Raw genomic sequence first — 23013 nt, 5'->3', positions numbered from 1 at the left:
TTCAGCTAGAGAATATTTAGTAATTAAAAAGATGAAAAAAAATTGAACTCAAATACCACTCTTTTGTCATTGATACAATCATGTTAGAACTTTAAAACTGGCCTCCTTAGAAATCTCTGCTAGGAAATCTGTGGGAGCATGCCACCATTGATGGGGAATCTCAGCCAATCACATTTGGCCTATGGTGTGGCCATGCCCATGTGTCTCCAACACACCATCCCGGGACACAGAAGAGGAAGAGGGTGGCACTTCTCCTGGGCACTGAAACACTTGCGTGTCTGGAGGTTAAAGAATAAATTCTTCTTACTATGATCCAACCAGGTGAGTGATAGTGGAATCTATCAATCCTACTAAAAATAACCAGTAATACTAATTCTTAGAGAGTAATACATTTCTTGCTGAGAGGAAACAGCTACAAACCCAGGAGCTTGCCAGGATCTGAGAAAAACAAAACTACAAATACGGAACTGACGTCACCTCACTACAGGACACGGAAGCTGGAGCCCCTGCGGGTGGACGTGGGGAGGTCAGAACTTTGAAGAGTTCAGGGAGGAGAAGGCTGCATCAAGACAGAGGGCAGCTCTACTATGTCACAAGTATAGAAAATTTTGAGGCCATATCATTATTTGTAAGTCAGGGGGAAACTTTGGAAACTGCCATCTGAAATATAAGACTGAATGAATTACTACAGATCCACAGGTATTTCACTTCACTGTATCTTGTTTTTAAAGATGTATGCATGTATGTATGATGTGTGTATGTTGTATGTCGTAGCACAGCCTGGAGACAATTTAAAAAAAAAATTGTTCTTGGAAAGCAGCGAAGAGATACACATGTCCTGGGTCTGAACGCTCTGAAGACAGGCCAGTGTCTCAGGCTGGTTGGGCATTATTTCTACGGCAGATGCCACACGTGGGAGCCTGAGACTGGCAAGCTAAAAAAGGCAGGCTACCACATTTTTTCAGCTAAGATAGTTGCTAACTAGGTGACTTCCTGAGACTCAATAGCAATCCTGGATTCACCCATGATCCTTCTGACTCCTGGCCAGGGGCTGGGCAGGAGGTAGGGAAGGTACAGAGTGTGCTTTAACTGCAGAAAATTAGAGCTACAGATAGTTTCTCACTTAGAACAATGAGGGACAGTGAATCAGGGAATAAAAGCCAAAATCCAACAGGTTTTCCCACGGGGAAGCCTAATGTGTATTCTCAACCAAGGAGCAGGACACACACAGCACAGCTAAGCTGTAGACTCAGCAACAGAGCAACTGATACGAGGCAAGCTGGGTGGTCTGAATGTGGATATGGTGATGGCCACAGCCTGGACACACACTGTCTGCAGTTGGCTCTCTACTATTGGTTCTCACGAGCACTACAGCGGGAAGTTGGCCAATCTGAAGGGAACCCATTGAGACTGCACTCATGTTCAGGGCAGAGAAGTCCATGCTAATGATAAAAACAGTCGCCAAACCCCTGAATAACAGGATGAGAAGGACCTTCAATCTTTTAGGTTCTCCCTGAAGGATTTCTTGTACACAATAGTTACACAGCAGCTATTTCCTGATACTAAGTTTCCTAAGTCTGTTAATTAGCAAGGAGAATCTGCCACAAATTTGAAGGTGAAGCAGCAAACCTCTGAGTAATACTGAGGCCGAAGAAGCTACAATTCTTCACATACATAAACAAGCACTATAAATATACAGAAGCAAGGTTAGGCCAACTTTGTTAGAATTTAACAATGACAATGATTCAAAAGGCAAGATGCAGCTTTCCTTTCAGATAAGCATGTATAATTTCCTAAGGATTAAAAAGTTTAGAAGGTAAAAATTTATTCTTTAAACATTGAAAGACTACTGGAGTTAATATATTTGTGGGTACAAGTTAAGTTTGAGAATGTAAATCCTTTCTAATGTTCTTCATCATAAAATGGAATGAAGCAGGCTATGCCTTTAATCCTTGTACTTCTTCAGCAGAAGCAGAAGGATCAATGATGTTCAAGGCCAGCATGATCTACCAAAGTGAGTTCCAGGACAGCCAGGGTTACAAAGAGAAACCCTGTTTCAAAAAACTAAAGGTAATCATAATTGTAACATAAAATGGAATGAGAACCATTGCTACTCAGCATGGATAATCTCAAAGAAACTGAGTAGAAAAGCTGGGAAACATACTACACAGTATGCTACTGCTACTTATTTAAAAACAAACAAGCTATAAAACAAGGAGCAGAGAGGTTGAGAGGGACAGGAGGGAGGCCTTAACAAGGGTATAAAGGTACTTCATGGAATATAGATCTGCTCATTGTCTTCATTTTCACATGCTTTTGAAAAAACAATCAAATGGTATATTCTAAACATGCAGCTCTACAGATCAGTTACACCTAAACAAAGTCTCACTGACAAAGAATCTCAATAAGCCCTACATCTTGGTTGAATATGCATTTAAATAACTTAGTAAACTAACACAGAAGGTTTCTATAATGACATGGATTGTGGGCTACAAGAGTTTAAAATTGGCCTCCAAACGGCATAATACTAATGCTCCCATCAAAACTGACAAGTATTACAGATCTGAGCACAGGCTACATGTCCTGTCATTTCCATGAGAGGAACTACATTTAAAAAATGCTAGTTTCTAGGAGGGTCAAACAGAATGTTCATAATATAACTGTCTTCCACCAGTAATTATAATGGGTCTGAAGAGTGTACACTACTAAGAACTGTCAAACCTTGTTATGATTCATCAGTAAATAATAGGAAAAGAGAGAGTGTGAACTGTTTTCAGTATTTAATACAGTCAATAAAAACAAAACATTCACTGAAAATAAAAGCCAGTAGAGCATATCTAAGTAACACAGGAACAGACCACAAATCTATATTGCTTCTCTGTATCGGCCACAGCAGGAAGGGACACATTTAGTAGCCTAGAGTTTATACTCCTTCTTCCACAAAAGTAAGTTTTTCTTCTTAAAAGGAGTAGTTCTATTTTGGTCCTTATTTCCTGAAGGAAATGTAGGTGTGGTTGGTGTTTGATATACGTGGCCATCACACTGTTTGTAATTGCATTATTGGCATCACAACACAAGAAAACTCTAACATTCCTAAAGGTGGTTAGGAATGACTGCCTGAGACAAATCTAAAGGCCTGCTGGACACTCTGACATGATCAAGGGTATGAACCTGGGGAGAACTAGTAAGGAAGGAGATAAATACCAATATATGAAACTGGGTTCAAGGCATGAAGTTAAATGGAATGGGGGCCTACAACCATTACTGTTAATTCTGGGACTTTATGTCATCAGGGTATCATTTTATTAAAGTACATCAAGGTACTCCTAATCAACAGACTTATATTAACATTTACTGAGGAAATCATGCTATCCTAAATGGTCAAACACTTTTCCAATGCTTTCAAAAACCCTATCACAGTTTAAGATTATTCACTTATTCAAAAACGCTTACTGAAGCTGGAGAGACAGCTCAGCAGTTACACTTACTGCTCATGCAGAAGACCCGCGTTCATTTTCTAGCATCCACATGGTAGCTCACAACCATCTAACTCCAGGTTCCAGGAAACCTAGTGAACTCGTCTGAGCTCTACGGATACCAGGCACTCACGTGGTAGACATACATACATGTAGGCAGATACACATCAAAACCAAAACAAACCAAAACAAAACAAAAACTAAGTAAGCATTCTACTAGGAACCAAGGGTTGTGATATTAGAAACAAACAAAAGCAACACAGAAGACAGACTCCTGACAAGACTAAAGTCCCATGATCCAGGTATTTCCTGAGTGTCAACTCCACCTTTCCCTTTTGCATGTGGGACACTGTATTTTCAATGAACTAACTGGAAAGCACTTGCTATTGACAATCTAAGGACGCTTTCCAAAAACAGGTAGGAAAACTGTTCCAACCAAAGCAGGTACCTGCATTTTCAACTGGGTTGAAAAGAAAAGATGTTCTTAGATCTACGTTACTGTTAAGCCATTCAAATGCAACAAAACCAGGAGCTTTGCAGTCACCCCTTGAGAGACACTGCTCCCCACATCGGAAGACACTGTCCTCAGAAACCTGTTTCTAAGAGATAGATTTATCTATTTGAGCAAGACTATAGGAACTATTCCAACTGGCAGCTACGTTGAGTCACTATCTCTGACCACCCTCCAAAATCCTCTTTAAACAATAGAAAACCTCCTTGCCAATTCTGTAATATTTTTCTCTTAAAAATCTCCCATAAGGAAATAAGGCATAAATCAAAACAAAAGTGAGTTTGTTTAAACACTATAAAAACAGAGCTTTCAGACCGTTCGTTAGTCATCTAAAATAGTAAAGGAAGAAAGGTAAGGTAATTTAGGTCATAAACTTCTACCCGACATGCTAATGCCCCGGGTGGTAGATGTGGACAACTTGAAGAATCAACTCATGCTAGATAATGAGTCATAATTATTCACAAGTATAACTCGTGAAAGCAGTGAATTTCCCCACTAAGTACAAATTTCTGGCTTTTTATACTCTATGATGTCCTTTGAGTCAAGCTGTTAGGCAATCACAACACAGTAACATATAAACACATTACCCAAGAACAACCATGGAAGAAATACTGCCAACTGATTTGGATGAAACCGATGTAGACTATGAAAGAAAGGAGTTACCATATTAAATGAAAAATAACCAAGAAGAAGTAAAGAAATTTACCATACTATTAGAATACAGCAGATTCTGTACTGTGATTACATTAACAATAAGAAGAACTGCTTCCAATCAGAAGAAGATAACTGCTGCTTGCATACAAAGGAGGGATGCTGACATGGAAATCAATAGACATTCAATAGGCAGATATGTTAGGTTCACCCCCAAAATGTCTGTGCTGGTGGCACTGTGCAAAATAGAAAGACACTGTCTGGGTAAACAGAAGGATCTTATTGGGTAAACAAGCTTAAAGGTTCACGTTTACTAGAAAAGCTGACCTCTCTGGGTTCTGAGGCCGGCCATCATCTCACCTACCAAGCATACCTGGCTTTAACAGACTACTTCTTTTTCAGTTACTTGTTTCAGGCTCACGGGTGACAGCAGACACAGAAGGCTAGCACTTGTCTCTAACTGAATACATCTGTGCCCAGCATGACTACAAGTGTAGTTCTGAGCACATGAAAGAATCTGACCGTTTATAAGGTGACTGACTACTTACTATCTTGCAAAGCTTAATTACATTTTATAGTTTACAAACAAGTCAGTAGCTTTTATAAGATTAGAACTTTACAGTTTTATCCCTGTTAAATTTGAGCCTTAAAATTTGAATTGAAAGGAGCTGGAGAGACAGCTCAGAGGCTAAGAGCACTGGCTGCTCTTGCAGAGGACCCAGGTTCAATTCCCAGCACCCACATGGCAGCTCACACCTGTCTGTAACTCCAGTTCCAGGGGATCTGACATCCTCACAGAGACATACATGCAGGCAAATACCAATGAACATAAAATTTTAAAAAATTATTAAAAAGTAAAATTGAAAATCCTTTAGCTGGGTATCAAAATAAACTTTTAAATATAAGTCCAGAAAAATAAAGCTATTTTTCTGATCCTTTCATAGGATACCTTTACAGAATATCACAGCTTCTTGTATGACTTAGTTTGCCTAAATAGCTAAAGTGTAACAAAATTAGCAAAGCCAAAGAGGCTAGACATACATCTTCAAGTTAGCTTCTATTCTCCCAAATAGATCTTTACAACTTTAAAAATGTTTAACTATAATCAAGCATTTGTTGTTAGTAAGTCCCATTTTTCATAAACAAGAATTGAATCCAAATTTCTTTGAACCTGACAAGAGAATTTTAATAACTCATTTTATTTTTAACTATGTGCATTTATGTTTACATGTATGGGTGTGTGTACTTCAGTGCCTGTCCTCCACGGCCAGAAGAGGATACCAGATCCCTTAGAACTGGAGTTACAAGTGGCTGTGTGCCCATCAAACTCAGGCCCTCTGCAAGAGCAGTGCATGCTCCTAACTGCTGAGCCGTCCTTCCAGCCCCTCAACAGGTACAAGTATTTCAGACAAGAAAGGACCATTGGTCAAACATCTTGCTTCTGAAAATTTAATGAAAACACAACAAATGGATGATAGAACATAAAAAAGAAGAAAAACTAGACGTTTTGTCCATCTAAATAATGAAAAGCTCAGGAAACCAAGGGGATGGAGGCCTAGATGGCGCAGGAGCTACAGATGTAAAAGGAGTTCAGGGTGCCCCACAGGAAGACTATGAACCGGATGGAACATGGATCCAAACTAGGATGTGCCTGAAGGAGATGAGAGTTCACCAACACGGAGAAGCGACTGGGATAAAAAGGTGACTGGTACAGAGAAAAGAGGCCTCCTCCCCTTGGTGATCTCACATCAGTAGTGTACAGATTTCTGCTCTGACGTTTAGCTCCATTTTCTTTACTTACAGTTCAATCTTTCATACAGAGGCAATTCCTATCTTTAGGGAAGACCAGAAGGGTGTATGAGAAAAATCTACTTTAACATTGAATGAGTCAGTTGTAGTCCCTACACTGTCCTGACAAAATTAAGAGTTCAATAAAATTCCCAACAAATACGCTAACACTAAGAAAACACGGGGATGGAAATATGTGTGTGCGGTGAGGAGAGAGGCACAGAGATCTGCACTTTATGTGCAGGAAATCAACACATAGTTCCTAACAAGGGCAAGTTAAGAAACAACAGTGACGCACGTTTCCTGATGACATGAGGCAAGCATCAAAAGAACTTGCTAGAATTAGAAGAGAAAACCCCTAGGACGAGAAGTGGGACATGAGAGGCAGTCATGGAATTCAGGACAGGGGACTGGGGTTTTTCATAAAATGCTTCGGAATTTCTATCTGGCTCAAGTCTCATGTATGTCTGACCTTAGGAAATCACAGAAACATTTTTTTTAACTGTAAGGAATAGTATTTCCAGGACCTCCCTCACTTTCTTAGTGTGATGTCAGAGACGGAGATGAGCTGGGTATGCACCGTGGAAGACACATAACTGATGGTGGTCAAGGCGGAAACCTCTGAGACAGAAGGGCTAATGATCACCAAGGGCCAAACCCTCAACATGAAGCTAAAGGCCGTTGTGCTCCTCAAAGTGTTTGCTAAACTTAGCATGACTATTAGAGAAAACGTAAATCCTTTCCCCAGAAAAGGGCTATCACTTCCTGGAGATTTGGCAGAAGCACGGGGCTCCCGACGTCCTAAGGAAAACTGCCTGGCAAGCTCAGGAGCTGTTGCTCAATTACTCTGATTCATCTTTCTGAAAATCTGTACTCTTCCCTGACCATGATTCCCATGTAAGTAATGCACAAACACTGAGCGCTGTGTACCGAGAGATGGAATGAGGGCAATCTCCTTCACTTACTGACCTAAACAAACTGAGCCACTTCTAAGCTGTGAGAATTAATAAAGTACACCTCAATACGCAGTTCTGAAATTGACTGTTATTCTTTAATAATCTAGGTAAGCAGACAACAGTGAGGCCCCTAAGAGAGACATACATAGACCTAATCTACATGGGAAGTAGAAAAAGACAAGATCTTCTGAGTAAATTGGGAACATGGGGACCATGAGAGAGGGTTGAAGCGGAGGGGAGAGGCAGGGAGAGAAGCAGAGAAAAATGTAGAGCTCAAAAAAAAAAATCAATAAAAAAAATCCAGGTAAGTCAGAAACTAACATTTTCTTGACAAGGCAAAAATACAAAAGTACAATCAGTGATTGCTCTTTCACTGGGTTTGGAGGGTTTCCTTGTTTTTGGTATGGGAAAGGCAGAGCTTCCTCGGCATCAGGTGAGATTGAGTGAGGATGTGGTCATCACCATCATCGCCACTTCCAGCCCACCTACAACATACCAATCTCCAAACATGCAAAGCCAATGGAAGGTACTAACATGGGGATGACACGAGAGAAGCCTAGTCTAAGGGGAAGATACGCAGTTGAAAACTGTTTCTCTTCCAATGCAAAGGCTATCTATCTACAACCACTCAAGTCCTTCATTCTGGCTCCTCCCGAGTGCTAAAAGCTCATCAACTTACATCCTTGCCCACGCTGGCCACTGCCTTGCCCTCTGGAATGTTTCCCTTCCCGACACGTTCATAGGACTATCTATTCTTTCTATGTCAATAAGCAGCTCCTGTAAAGGTAAGGTTTCCTTTCATAACAGCAATACCATTATGATACTTTAGCAAACCAATATTAACTCAACAGCAGGAAACATATGTGTGGTGCATATTTAATCATTTTTTATTTGGGGGCCATGTGTTATATGTATATACTTGTTAGTACAGGTGTGTGTGTCAGAACAGCGACAGCCAACTTTCCTCAACTGATTCTCTCCCTTTATTATTTTGTTTTATTCTTTGAGACAAGTCCTTGCTGTGTAGCTCTGACTGCCTGGAACTCACTATGGAAACAAGGTTGGCCTCCAGCTCAGAGAAGTCCGTCTACACCTGCCTTCCTGCACAGCAGTGCCCTGGCTTCCAGCTTTATGTATAAGACAGGGTCTCTAACTGAACCTGAAACGGTACTTATTCAGTGATGCTAGTCAATTAGCTTAAGAAATCTGTTGTCTCCATTCTCAAACTACTGTCTCATGTTGGGATCAAAACCACTCTGTACATGGTGGCTGGCTTTTTACATGGGTTTGAGGGAATCTAAACCTAGGTCCTCAAGCCCATGAGTCAGTACTTTACAGATTTTTCTGGCCCTAACTTTTTCTATTTGTCTTTTTAAATGTTTTCATTTTGTCTCTTGCTCAAGTTAAAGTCAAATCTCACCCACTGCATCTGACTGTTATACCTAGGAAGAGCTTTAAGAAAGCCACAGGGACAATGTGCCTCGGGGATGCCCACAGAGATTCTCATGACTCCTAGGTAAGTTTGGCTTACTTTTCTAGAAATACAGTTGAGACGGTTATTGAAAGCAGGCTAAGAATATAAAGCACAACTTGGACAACTCTCAGGTTTTAGATGTCAGGCTATACCCACCCAAGACACCAAACTAAACTATTCAGTTTTTGTTTTGCTTGGCCCTAGTTCAGCTGGAAATAAAGAATGTTACTTTCAACTTAGCTGTAAATTAGAGCTAATAATAATATATGCAAGGGCTGGCAAGATGGCTCAGAGGGCAAGGCACTTGCTGCCAAGCCTGAGGATCTGAGTTTGATCTCCATGACTCTAGTGGAAGAAGAGCGCTAACTCCCGTAAGTCAGCTTCTGACTTCTGTATGTGAGCTTTTACATGTACACACAATAAATAAATGTTAAAAAATAAAAACAACCCTCAGGAGAATAACATACTCCAGATTACCTGTCCTGCAGTTGCTCATCCGTTAGCTGTAGTCCCTGCTTCAAGCTCAGGTACCTGTCTTCCCTCAGCAGCCGTGATCCATCATACAGGCTGAGTTCACGGTCATGGATTAATCTGATGGGGGAGGGGACAGGGACAAATTAACAACATTATGAGGGGCAAAATCATTCAGCCAATACTTAACTGTGCCTATAATTGCTGGTGGGTGAGCCTAACAGTTTTATTACATGTACTTTTCACAGTGGAAACTTGGTCAGTACCATTCCATGTTATACTTGGCAGATGTACTGAACTCTCAACAGAGAAGCAATCCTGAATACCAGAGATAAGTATGAAGGAGCAGAGGAAGGAAGAGGGAAGGAGGAAATAGGAGACAAAAAGAAAGAGCTGAACAGTGTCTCAGGTCAACCCTGGGTCATCCATTCATGGGCAAGCCAGTTAGCACACACTCCTGAATCCAGTGTAACTTCTTGTGGGAAAGTATCCAAATATTTCTACTATTGAAACTCTGCAGGATTTAAAATAACAAAAGCCTCTGAAATGAAATAACTCCACTACAATTTCATGCAGAGTCCTGAAGTAACCTAGCTTCCCATGCAACATAAGACATTAGGTACTGCAAAGGTCAAAGAATAACGCAGAAGTTTAGGGCACAGAGAGTCCAGTCTGTATCCAACTTTGCACTCACTGACTGAATAATCAGGGAAGGGAGAACCATTTCACCTCTCTACATTTTATTAGAAAATTAAGGCAAAACAAGGCAAGACCAACCTTATAGATTTAATGTGAAAATTGAAAAATTAATATAAAACAGATGTTCAACATCATTTCTTTCAGTCTAGACTGTAAGGACCTCTGGGCAGTATTTAAAAATGCCCACGTTCAAAACTCTGGCCCGGATTAAGAACTCCAAGAACTGGTGGGGATGAAGGCCAGGCATTGCTTTGGAACAATCTTTGTCCACTGTAAATATGTATTACTCTCGTTGGTTAATACAGAGCTGACTGGTCTATAGCTGGGCAGAAGAGATTGGGAGGGCAAGCCAGACTAGAAGGACGCTGGAAAGAAGAAGGGTGGAGTCAGGTAAGCAGCCAGCCAGGTGTAGAGTAAGGAAGACACGTCAGAGAGGTAAATGCCACAAGCCTTGGGGCAGCACATAGATGAATACAAGTGGGTTAAAATGTAAGATCTAGTTAGTAATAAGCCTGAGCTATCCACCACGCATTTATAATTAAGTATCCATGTCGGTTATTTGAACACCAGGGCAGGAAAGAAAAGTCTGCCTACACCATTGGTATTTTTAAAGTTCCATCCTGCAAGGCACAGTGCAGGCATGCTACACTCTTTTGTACTTGGTCAGATATCTGAGAGACAGTCAACAAGAGGACAGAGTGTTTTCTTACTTTGTGTTCACATTTCTATGTTTAGCAGAGGAAAAATAAATTGCAAGTCTATGAAATGTTTGTGGTAAATCACTAAAACTTCGTGATTACTATTTTTAAACCCATACAAACAAGATTAATAAAGCACATTTGGAATCTTTCATTTCACTTAGAATCTGCAGCTTGTCAGCGATAAAAACTGCGGTTAGCTAGTTGAAGAAATAGCTCATTTCATTTATTTGACACTTCCCAGTAAGTCAGATTAAAAATCATGCTGCAGAAAAGGAATGAACAGCATCTAACCTTTTAAATGACACAGGCTATGAATATTTTCCACAGAAATTACACACAGAGAATATTCCAATATCCTAGAAACATTAGATTCTAGGATTCTAGAGTGCTTGAAATGTGTGGACAACTTTTTCATATTCAAAACAAAAAAAAGGTAGTTACAGAAATGTTCATATCCACGCCAAGTGAATGAAATAAGAAAATAAATATAAATTTTATATTAAACCTTTGTCTCAAAAGTTAAAAAAAAATCCTATAGCTCAGGCCTCAGTGAAGGTCTGGGATGATTTCTAAGCAGTGTCCTAATGGTCAAAAATCACAGCTGCTTCAGATGTGTGGCTTGATGCTCATATTAACCTATTTATAGAAGTAAGCCTTTTGAAACCACTGCCTATGGGCTTTCTTCCTTCAGCTCTTAGATAGCAAATCTGGCTGCCTTATAATCATGTGTTTATAACAAAAATATTAACGATGCTTTACTCGACTAGAGTACAGAATTGTAAATTCCTCAGGATCTGTATAACCCAGGTGTAGGTTGGCACAGAGACCCGATTGTGACACAAACCTTTGCAATACAGCTAGCGTGCCAGCGTTGACCCGGTGAATGCCATCCAACAGGACCAGCTTGCCTTCTCGAGCAGCATTCACAAGGGGTGAGGATCGCCAGGCAGTGTCACCGTTGGGGAGTGTGTACCGCTGCTGTAGCAGGTCACGTGCTGTCATATCCTAAAGTCAGTTACCACACACAGAGTTGGTATTACACACACATGTGATGCTTAGTCTTACACACACATAATGCTTAGCCTTACAGACACATGTGATGCTTAGCCTTACAGACACATGTGATGCTTAGCCTTACACACACATGTGATGCTTAGTCTTACAAACACTTTTCTATGCACAGAACATTTCTTTTCACACAGCATTATTTCAAATAACAAAATGTCTTCTCAAATCCAAAAAGAAATATCACTGAAAAGCTTTAGTAATTTTTTCTAATTATTACACATTCACATGATGGAAGAACACACACAGAGAAGCCAGATTAAGTCAACATTCAGATTTGCTTAGTCTATCTAGAATGGGCAGTACTGGCAAGTCTGTTATGGGGGTGACCAACTGCTTTTTTAATGAATTTGAGCCTGTTACACACAGAAGTGAATTCACAACTGGGACTAGAAAGCTGGGGAGGTCATATGTCCTAGCAGGGAAGCCACTGCTGCTGTTTCATTTAAAGGACATGATACACCCACCAAACTGCCTCCCAAATAACTGTGCTTATGCCCAGAGGAGTGGATTCGTGAGCCCTGGTCACAGAGGCTCCCGTCTGCAGTATTGAGAATAAGTGACTGTTGACCACTCAGTCATAAACAGAACTCCTTCAATGCCCAGGAAATCATGCAGAAGGAGGAATGGAAAAGGTGTTAAGGGCAGTGGGAGGAAGCGATATGGAGTGCTAACTTCCACATATGGCACTGCTGCTGAGCTCCTCGTTTGCATCATCTGTGATCTCTGTATAAAATCTGCACCAGATTGGGCCTATCAACATCGTTATAGGGGAGAGGGTCTCATGGGCTCTGCCCCTCCCTGAAAATATGAAACATCTGCATCTGCCATTTTCTTCAGTGGTGTAGCCACTGGTAAGGTGTCCATGCTCCCATAAGAGAGCACACTGAAACTCATGTACTGAAACTTGGGTCATTCCCTCTCCACACACAGAAAGAGGTAAACGTGGAAGAGAGGCTAGTCGGTAAGATGAAATCAATCAGCATAAGTCAGAAGGGGACAAGAAAGGGTAACAAGGTCAATGTGAAAAACTAAATTACATACATACATAAAAATGTCACAGTGAAATGCACTATTATATGTGATAATAAAATACAAAGAGTAAATAAAACTACTATAAAAAGGTAATGACAAAAAATATAAGTAGGACTGGATTAAATCATGAAGACTTTTTAGATTCGTGTGTATGAGTGTTTTGCCTGTGTGTATGCATATAAACCATGTGTGCTTGGTGTCTTACTAGGTCAGAAGAAGGCATTAGATCCCCTGAAACTTGAATCAAAGATAGGTTATGTGGGTGCTGGGTCCTCTACAGTATCAACAAGTGCTCGGCCACTGAGCCATCTTTCCAGCCCAATGAAGACATTCTTAAACATAACATTTGAATCCAGCAACCCCACAACCTTAAAAGGCTGTTTCTGATAATGTGTCAATACTTGGCCTCATTCTTTGTGGAGGTCTGAATGAAAATGGACGCCATAGGTCATATATTTGAATGCTTGGTCCTCAGTTGGCAGCACTGTTTGGAAAGGATTAGGAGACGTGGCCATGTTGAAGGAGTTGTGTTGCTGGGAGTGAACACGGAGGTTTCAGAAGCCTCAGTCATTCCCAGTTAGCCCTCTCTCTCTTATCTGTGGATGAGATGCAAGCTCTCAGCAGCTGCTCCAGCACTACGCCTGCTGCCATTCTCCCCACCACAATGGTCATGGGCTCACCTGCTGAAGCTGTAAGAAAGCCCCCAGTTAAATGTTTTGTGTTTTTTTTTTTTTTAAAAAAAAATAAGATGCCTTGGTTATAGTATTTTGTTAAGGCAATAGAAAAGTAACTAAGACACAATTTAATACTGTTTTCTTTTCTTTGATAAAATACAATATAATAAGATAAAACAAATTCATCACATTGAGGCTGGGCAAGGCAACCCAAGAGCCCCAAGTGCAAGAACTAGAGACACTTGTTCACAAACTCAGGAGTCCCATAAAAATACCAAGCTGAAAGCTATAATACATACGTGGTGCAGGCCTGTGTAGGCCCTGTGCTTCAGTCTCTTAGTTCATATGAGCCTTGCTCAGTGGATTCAGAGGGCCTTGTTTTCTTGGTGTCATCCATCCATCCCATCTGACTCTTACACACTTTCCCTCCTCCTCTGAGAGGTTCCCTAAGCTTTGAGGGGGTAACAGTGTTTTCTAATTGTACTAGGAATTTGTGTGGGTAGTATTGCTCCATAGCTGTCAAAGGCTAACAACAGCCAAGACTAAATGTATCTATATCATCAATGAGAAGGAACATGGAGGGACACTCTCCCCCAGGGGCTGTGCTACTGAGTCCTAAGTTGTTCTGCAGGAAAAATTAGGCATAAATCAAGTCTATCAAGTTGATCATTTTCATAATAAAATTATTTTAAAAAACATATGAGTATATATATATGTACATATATACATAACATGCATATGACCTTTCAAATTTTAGTATTAGAACAAATTAACTTAAAATTCTCAACATTAATTATTCCAGACAAAATATTCACTACAGAGTCACATCACATACTGTCCCAGAGGTATAAAATAAACATATACCTTAGCACAGGGCTTCAAACCTAGGCTATATTCCAGAAATAGCTGGAGAAATTAATAAGATTGCGTAGGTTCCATCTCCTGAAGAGTCAGACTGAGTAGATCTAACCTCCCAGCTTTTATTAATATTGCATTTGTAGCTCTGCTATGCCTCTCCGGCAACCCTCTTTTATAAGAAATGAAGCTAATATGAACCTGTGTTTCATTTGTTTATACCTGTCCTTATGCTAATAGTACTTATGAGGTTGTATGAGGACACACGCAGTGCATAACGGAATGGCATGAACTGAGGAGACAGAGGAGTGAGCTGCCCTTCCTTTAAGCTCTCTACTACCAGCTCTCTGGGTGGAGGGCTTATCCCACACGCAGGAAGACGCAGAAGCTTGCTGACATGACCCCAGCACTGCCGGGGCTGTGAGAGCCAGTTGAAAATGGACGACAACCAACCAAACAACAAAACCCACTCCTGCTGGAACTTAGAGAGGTGGGAGCTGGAAGGAGGCAGCCTGACATATTTGCAAAAGTGAATGGACAGCGTGTGAAATCCTGGGTCCACAATGAAAACCGGTAATAAGCTGGCCCGGTTCAGCTATGATCTAGTTTTTGTCCCAAAAAATGGGACGAGGAATCCCCTGCCTCTGGCATAAGAAGCTCAGGGTTTTGTTATTGTATATTTTGACAGTAGAGGTAATTCCTTATTCTCAAACCAGCAAATCCTATATCACAACTCTGTGCACGACATTAAAACATTACATATGCTTCTAATCCCATACACTTTACTATCAAGTTTCTTCACACAGTTTACATCACTGGCAGCCACATCACTGACACTCACCTGTAATAACACAATTCTAATGGTTTTTTTCAACACCTTGTTTGTTATTTAAACAAATAACTATTCATTTCTGTATTTTATGTTTATGGATGCTTTGTCTGCATGTATATCTACACACCATAAGAGGGTACCAGATTCCATTATAGATGATTGTGAGCCACCATGTAGGGTGTTGGGGATCAAGTCTCTGCAAAAAGTGCTCTTAACTGCTGAGTCATCTCTCTGGTCCCTAATTGTTTTTATGTATGGTCTATTTGGATTTTAATTATCTGAAATTGTTTTAATATGTTTATTCAAAATATAGATATGCAGAATCAGAAATTCATATGTACATGTGTATATAGATTTCTTATTATTCCTACCTATATGCATGCTAGTAAATTGAAAAATGAAGACTTTTTAAAACTTATTTTTTATGGATATCTTGGGAGCACATTAATAAAATTATAAGAACAATGAATGTCCTTATTTTTGTATATATTTTCTCGTTCCTGAAACCTCTGAACTTCTGAGAATAAAAATAGCACTAATGATATCATAGAGCCCAACCATTTCCTATTCTGTATTTCCTCAAAAACTTTAAGGCAGGACATGAAATCTAGCACACTAAATTTTCCATTGTCTAACTTAAACACAGCTCCTCCTTTTAGGTTTCGTGAACACCCCACACATCTCCTAAGGTCCAGGGTCCTATTAAATGATGCTATTTTGAAGAAAAGCAAGCCCATGAAAATGGAATCATCTTAATAAGAAGCATAACTGCCTTTTATATATCTGAGAATATAGACTTGAACTGTAAAGCAACAATATGCCTCTGATGTCTTCAGAATGTTTGCAGTCTTAGCTAATTTTTCCAACATGCTTTTAAGAGACCCAGATACAAATCATTAGCCCAATAAGAAAACCATGGCTGTTTACCCAGCAGCTGGAATTGGATTAGAATGAGTTTCAACTTAGAATGTCATCATAAAGAAAACCAACAAACTGAAAGTGTGTTGTTAGTGTATAAAGGAAAGCTAACTGTCTCTCTTTGAATATAAATACTGACACCAGAACTATAATTTTATACTTTAATGCATACGTAATTTTTTGGCAAAGAACTAAAATGGCATTGGCAAAAGTATCGCATCAAAGTACATTCAGAATAGGCTCTCAGTCAGGTTTAAAACAGAACCTTTAACGGGGTGAGGGGAGGGGCGGACAACAGGGTCTCACTAGTCAGTGGACCTGGAACTCAATTACGTAGATCAGATTAGCCTAGAATTCAGATCAGAGATCCACCTGCCTCTGCCTCCCAAGTGCTGGGATTAAATATATGCCATATTCTTAGCACAAATATGAACTCGGAAAACTGACAGAAAGCACTTAAATTGACTTTCAACGATTTGCTAACATATTAAGGATTATAAAACTAAGAAACAAAACAGGAAGCATACAAAATATATTGCAAGAACAATTATAATTTGCATGTAAACTGAAATACCCAACATAAAGGCTGTCACAAGATGTGTGTGGTGACACATTGACACATGCCTGTGCTTTCAGGGCACTCAGAGCTGAGACCTGACTGGGGTACATCAGAGAATGTTGTGGGAGGGAAGGAAAAGGCACTTCACTGCAAAGGTAGCCATAAATTTCAGGAGAGGAGATTCCACGGTAAGAGCTGGTCTCCTTGACAATCCATGGGCAGATTTCAGAGAGAAGAGCTGCCGACTACACAGGTCCAAGGCTCACTTTACAAACCAAACCCTCAATTTAAAAGACACAAAGTAGTGTCTGATGTTAACTATGCCACAAAAAATTAATTACTTAAGTTTTTAAAAATGGCTTTAATCATATCTACTTGCCAGTACTACTGCAAAGTATCTTTAAATATACACCTAGAAATAAAGCCATCCTAGCTAGGGGCTGGAAAGACAGCTCAGTAACTAAGAGCACTCTAGGTTCTCCCAGGGAATTGAGGTTCGGTTCTCCTAGTGGCTCACAACCCCCTAAAACTCCAGTTCCAGAGGACCTTATGTCGTGCCTAACTTCTATGGGCAACAGGCAAGCACATGGTACACTCGAAGATATGAAGGCAAACACTCACACACACAAAATAGAAAACACATAAATCTTTTTTAAATGTTCTAGTTAAAGAATATCTCTAGGTGGATACAATTCTTTGTACACTTAAAATATTAACAAAGGGCATTTGTTATTTCTTATTTTGGTAAATATTTTGATAAGTAAATGCTACCAACTATTTTGGTTTTTGAAAGAAACTTGCCAGAATTATGTAGGCTTTCTAAGTCTACCAAACAGACAGATATAGATAAAGACATAGCTATATAGATATAGAGATAGACATAGATAAGAGAAAGCTATAAATACTGATATACAGTTGTAGATATAGATATATAGACATAGAGAGAGATACAGACATCCTATCAGCCATATAAATACTAAGAACCTCTGGGATTTAAGTGAATAAAGGAATACATCAAGATTAGTTGATAATACAAGCATCCAACTTTAAAATTGGGATTATGTCCATATCAATGAAAGAAGACTACACAAGGATTGCATAAAGACAGCATGACAATAAACAAAGCTTGTTTACAGAACCTAAGCAAGCGCAATGGTTAGAATAGAGCGTGTCAACAAGTTTCCATCTATTATAAAGTTCTGACAAACCTCCCTATGCTCCTCCTCCCTCAAGTTCTTCTTTTAAAGAACTTCTCATTTTCACATAGAAATATTCACTTTTATCTGCACGATGAGATGCTGGCTCACAACCATGACCGTTTTGGCAACTTCTCTGTGGACAGCCGCTGATTTTTCAAACACACACCTCTATCCATGGAAACCAGTAGGGTCTATTAGATGATCTGCCCTAGTTACAAACTCACTTTATAAACACAAAACAAAGTTCTCAGGCTGGTAACATGGCTCTGTGGGCAAGAGTAGTCACTGCATAAGTCTGTCAAACTGAGTTCAATACTTAGAAACTGTTAAAAGAAAACTGATTCTCTCTCTCTCTCTCTCTCTCTCTCTCTCTCACACACACACACACACACACACACTCCCATTCCTCCCCCTTCTCCCCCTTCCTCCCTCTCTCTTATACACACACACCATAAATTAAATTTCTATGGTTACAGCTAATCAAGTTGGCTATCTTATTAATGAATCTAATAAATCCATTATTATTAATTTTATAAATCCATCTTATTAATGATGGATTTAATAATTTAGTAAATTCATGACAGCATCAACTAAAGGAAATGTTACTAAAGCTTCAAACTAAAATAGACAAGGTCAGAGTGGGTGCAAATAATTTAACAAATTAAATGAAAATATCCAGTCAAACTATCTCCTGATATCCTTTCTATACTATATGGGCTAGAAAGTCTTTCTTAAAGCCTTTGCAGCTAGTATTATGTGAGTGAGCCATGCTCTACGAAACAAGGAAGGTGGTAGCAAACAGGGAAAAGGGAGACAGCTTCTCTTCTAAGGGCAGCTGTCATTGAAACTTTCCTGGATCTGTCATTCTAGACTGGACAAACTCTGTCTTTCCCCAGACCATAGCCCAGTTAACACCCTGTAATAAATCTCCCCTAGTATTAGCCTAAATGAATATTGTTGTCCACAAAAAACCCCACAACTTAAGGATGATATTAAAGAATAAAACCAATTATTAAACAATCAGACTTTACCCCAACTACAAACTCTATAGAGGGGCAGATAGAAAAAAACCAGCAAATTCTAGATTAAGCATCTGTACCTACTTATCTTATAGGAGATTAATTTCCAGAATCAAATACTAAACAAGATCAATGCTTATACAGGTATGTGATCACCTGTTTGGCATTCATCTAGCTTGTGTCATTTGATCAAACCCAACATCTCCCAAATCTCTGCAAGTTTGCAGTATGAAAAGCGGAACTGAAGGAGGGTGATGTTTTAATTATGCTATTTCAGTAGGGCTTCAATCTAATTTTGTAGTTTCCTTATTATTGGGGATACAAAACACCCTTAGAACTAAATAGGACTATGCCTGGCACCTGAGAAGAGTTTAAAATAGCCAAATATGAATCAACTATAGAAACAACATACGGATATTACAATTTGAATACATTACAATGTTGTTCAAGACCAGGCATGTGTTCTGAGACTTGTGACCTTAATTTCATTGTACAAATGTCATTAAGCGTGCTTACACCAACTTGAATCAGATAGCTAATCACACAACTGGGCTGTATGTGATTGAATACATGGTACACCTACTCCTCGTGCATGATGTTCAAAACAACATGAAATGAACAGACATTCATTATAAAAAATTATGGACATATTGTTTGCTCTGTATTTTGAATGACCAGAAGCATAAACAGTATGATTACACCAGCTCTACAGTGAACACATGTTGCTATGACGTCATAAGAGCAATGATGTCACTAGACAATAGAAGTTTAGTTAAGCATCTTATGATAGCACATGATATTGGTGAAACAGGGGTGGTCTGGACTGGCTGATCACTTAAAAGTAACCAAAACTTTTTTATTTATTCATTCATTCAAAGCCCCGTATATAACAGGTTGAAAGCCTGTACCTGCCGTCACTGCTGTAGGTGCCAAGAGCACGGCAGATAAAAAGATAAGCGTGCAGCTCAGTTTCCAGGGGGTTAGGGTAAAAATAGACAAGACAAGGGAGGGAGAGACACAGATGCAAGACACCACATATCGGTCAGTGCCAAACAAAGGCGACATGACAGCCAAGGCACTGGTGACTCATGGCCACTTCGCTAAGGGCATTCACACTGAATCTAACTGACAAGAGAAGGCACACATCTGAGGGAGGGTATTTCAGGACAAGGGAGCAGCACAGGCTGCGAAAAGGGCCTTGACGCAGGGCAAAGCCGGACAAATCTGAGCAGCCAGTGAGACTGAAGCATAAAGAGCAGAGGGCACATCCGGAAAAAGGCTGCAGAGGCCATTGAGGGTCGGGATGCACAGAGCTCTGGTTCTCAACCCTGGCTGCTGCAGGAATTTAAAACACTTCAGTCTCTCTGATGGCATGTTCTGAACTGGGAAGTTCTGAAATCCCTTAGGTGGTTCCAATAGGCAGCCTCACTGAAGGGGCTCATGAGCCAGAGAGACCCTCCCCCAACACAATGGGAACATTTTAAGTTCTAAGCAGGGAAATGACAGGGTCTGATTCACATTCTCCCAAGTGAATGGTTGTGGAGTGCAATGCATTTGACTTTGATATCTATAAATGCTCAAGTGATATAAACGACGTGCTTTTCAAAATTAAAGAGTAAGATTCCACCTGCTACATGCATTTTGCATCAAAGCTTCATGGATCCAGGGCTGAGTTGGCATCACAGGCAAGGCTGGGCCTGTGGTGGATCCTGAACACAGCGAAGGATGGAGACTGATCCCTGGCACTGGCAGTGAAGGGAGACAGGAAACCTAAGGCGTGTGCTGCAGCTTCAGTACTTGACAGCTTTTCTTTGCTGGCTTAATGGAGCCCTTTGGACACTGTCCTCACCAAACAAAAGCTGCTGTCCCTGAATTTCCCCTCCATGGGAGATTCTGTAGGAAGCTGAACATCTGTTTACCAGGTTGGAAACTGGAACACACTGACGGACTCGGGGAGTTGCTGAGGAGAAAAGTGGAGACTCCGCCTGAGGAAGCATCAGCAAAGGCTGGCCAAGATTTGAAAACTGAGCTGGCTGAGCTAGCAGAACAACTTTTCCAAGGCTGCCCATCTTCCCACCAGTCAGCATCACAGGCATTTATTCCCCTGTGAGGAGAGAGGCTGATTTTCACTCATGAAAGTCACCAGGAAAGAGCACAGGAGAGCAAGGAATAAGAGACTTACAAAACAGAAAAGCAGGACAACATGAAAGTCCTTATCAATTATTACTTCAAATGTAAATGGTCTAAATTCTTCAGATAACATAGCTCTGCTAAACAAACGAACAAACAAAAATAAGCCACTCTATATTCTGGTTAAAGAGATTACATTAGCCATAAGAATTTACACATTCTAAAGGTGAAATAACAGAAAATTTAATTCTTTCATGACACAGAATTACATCTAACGTGCTCAATGGTGAAAAGCTAATGCTATTCCTCTGCATTAGGCAAGAATAATAAAAAGACATCTATATCTAAAGAAGTGCAATAGTCTGCTTCTAGATGACATGACTATATACAGAAAATCCTAAGATTTCATCCCCTTAAATTATTAGAACAAACAAAACCACAGAGCTGCAGGATACAAAACCTATACACAAACCCAGCATTCCAGTTTATTAACATCAAACTATCTGTAACTGTATCACTGATAACAGCAGCTCAAAAGATAGTAAGAACAGATTTAAAGGAGGCAAAAGATTAATAAACTGAAAGCTATAAAACAGTCATGAAATAAATTAGAGACACAAATAAATGAAAAATATATTCACAGATTAGAATTAAAAAATCCAAGCTAATCAAAGTAATCTACAGAGTCAATGCAGTTACTATAAAATTCCCATAATCTTTTTTACAAAATAAGAAAACAGTCCTCTTAGTCACATGAAATCAGAAAAGATCAAAGTAGCCAAAGCACTCTTGAGTAAAACCAATAAAGCTCAACAAGCACACTATCTGATTTTAAAATACAGCTACAAGAACCAAGACAACACGGTACTGCAGTAACATAAAGGCCTATGGACTCAGACACCTAAAGACATAGCTATTTGTGGTCACTTAGTCTTCAACAAAGACGCCAAGAACTGCAATGGAAACAGTTATTCCATAAAGAGTCCCGGGAAATCGAGGATCCACATGCAGGAGGAGTGCTGTGGCTTTATCTCACAGCACATGGAGAACCAAAATGAACCAAGCCATGCATGGAAGAAACGAATGGGCTGTGATGTTGACAAAGGAAGCATGAGCACCAAAAGCAAGAACAACTAAAATTAAGTTAGATAAATGAAACTGCATTAAACTAAAACATTCTGTCCAGCAAGAGGGATGATAGATCCAAGAGATAACCTATCAAAAGGGAGGAAATATTTGAAAACTACATATCTTAATAAGGGTTTAAATGTCAAAATTTATAAGAAATTAAAACCAATACCAGCAGAACATAAGAAATATAAGAAAATAGGCAAAAGACATGAACAGTACTTCCTCAAAAGAGGATACACATTGGTCTATGAGTAAAGTTCAATGGTCAACATCATAAACCATTAAGAAAATGCAAATCAAAGCCCCAATAAAACACTGTCCAGTTTTATGAATGACATATCAAAGAGAGAAAGAAAGAATGGGGGGAACAATGGGAGAGAGAGAGATACAGTGAGAACATGGAGAAAAAAAAGTCTTGCACACTGCACTCAGAAGTCAATTAATACAGTCACTATAAAAAAAAGATGGGCATTCCTCAAAGGGATAAAAATAGAATTACCACATGATTCAGCAATCCCACTTCCGTGTATGTACCCAAAGGAAGTGAAATCAACAACTCAAAATAATTTCTACACCCCATAACCACTACAGTTTTATTTAGAATAATCAGGATGTGTAACCTCATCCACAGAGAGGTGAATAAAGAAAATGTAGTATATACACCACAATAGTATGTAGCCTTCTTAGAGAAGAGAATTCTGTCAGCTGCAACTGCAGGGATAAACTGAGAGGGTTTGTTCTAAGTAAAACAGCCAATCACAGAAGTACACACAGGAAGGGCTGGGGAGATGACTGAGTAATCAAGAGCTCTCTCTGCTCTTCCAGACTCCCAGCATGCCTCACAATGGCTCTAATAGCCTCTTCTGGTC

The 23013-nt window shown here is 39.8% G+C and overlaps 1 protein-coding gene across 1 annotated transcript in view; it reads right to left on the bottom strand.

Moving 5' to 3' along the window:
* The window catches only part of Vwa8 (von Willebrand factor A domain containing 8), a 327640-nt gene that overhangs the window by 183344 nt on the left and 121283 nt on the right, over positions 1–23013 (bottom strand). The window contains exons 13-14 of the mRNA XM_048422107.3: positions 11572–11732; positions 9334–9447 (exon numbers count right to left, since the gene is read on the bottom strand). Coding sequence (XP_048278064.1) covers positions 9334–9447; positions 11572–11732 — 275 coding nt within the window. The remainder of the gene's footprint in view (positions 1–9333; positions 9448–11571; positions 11733–23013) is intronic.

Source organism: Myodes glareolus, chromosome 12 (genome assembly GCF_982192425.1).
Source record: "Myodes glareolus chromosome 12, mMyoGla1.1, whole genome shotgun sequence".
Lineage (NCBI taxonomy): Eukaryota > Metazoa > Chordata > Mammalia > Rodentia > Cricetidae > Myodes > Myodes glareolus.
The sequence above is the reverse complement of the archived record's forward strand: the minus strand, read 5'-3'. Positions and strand labels throughout refer to the sequence as shown.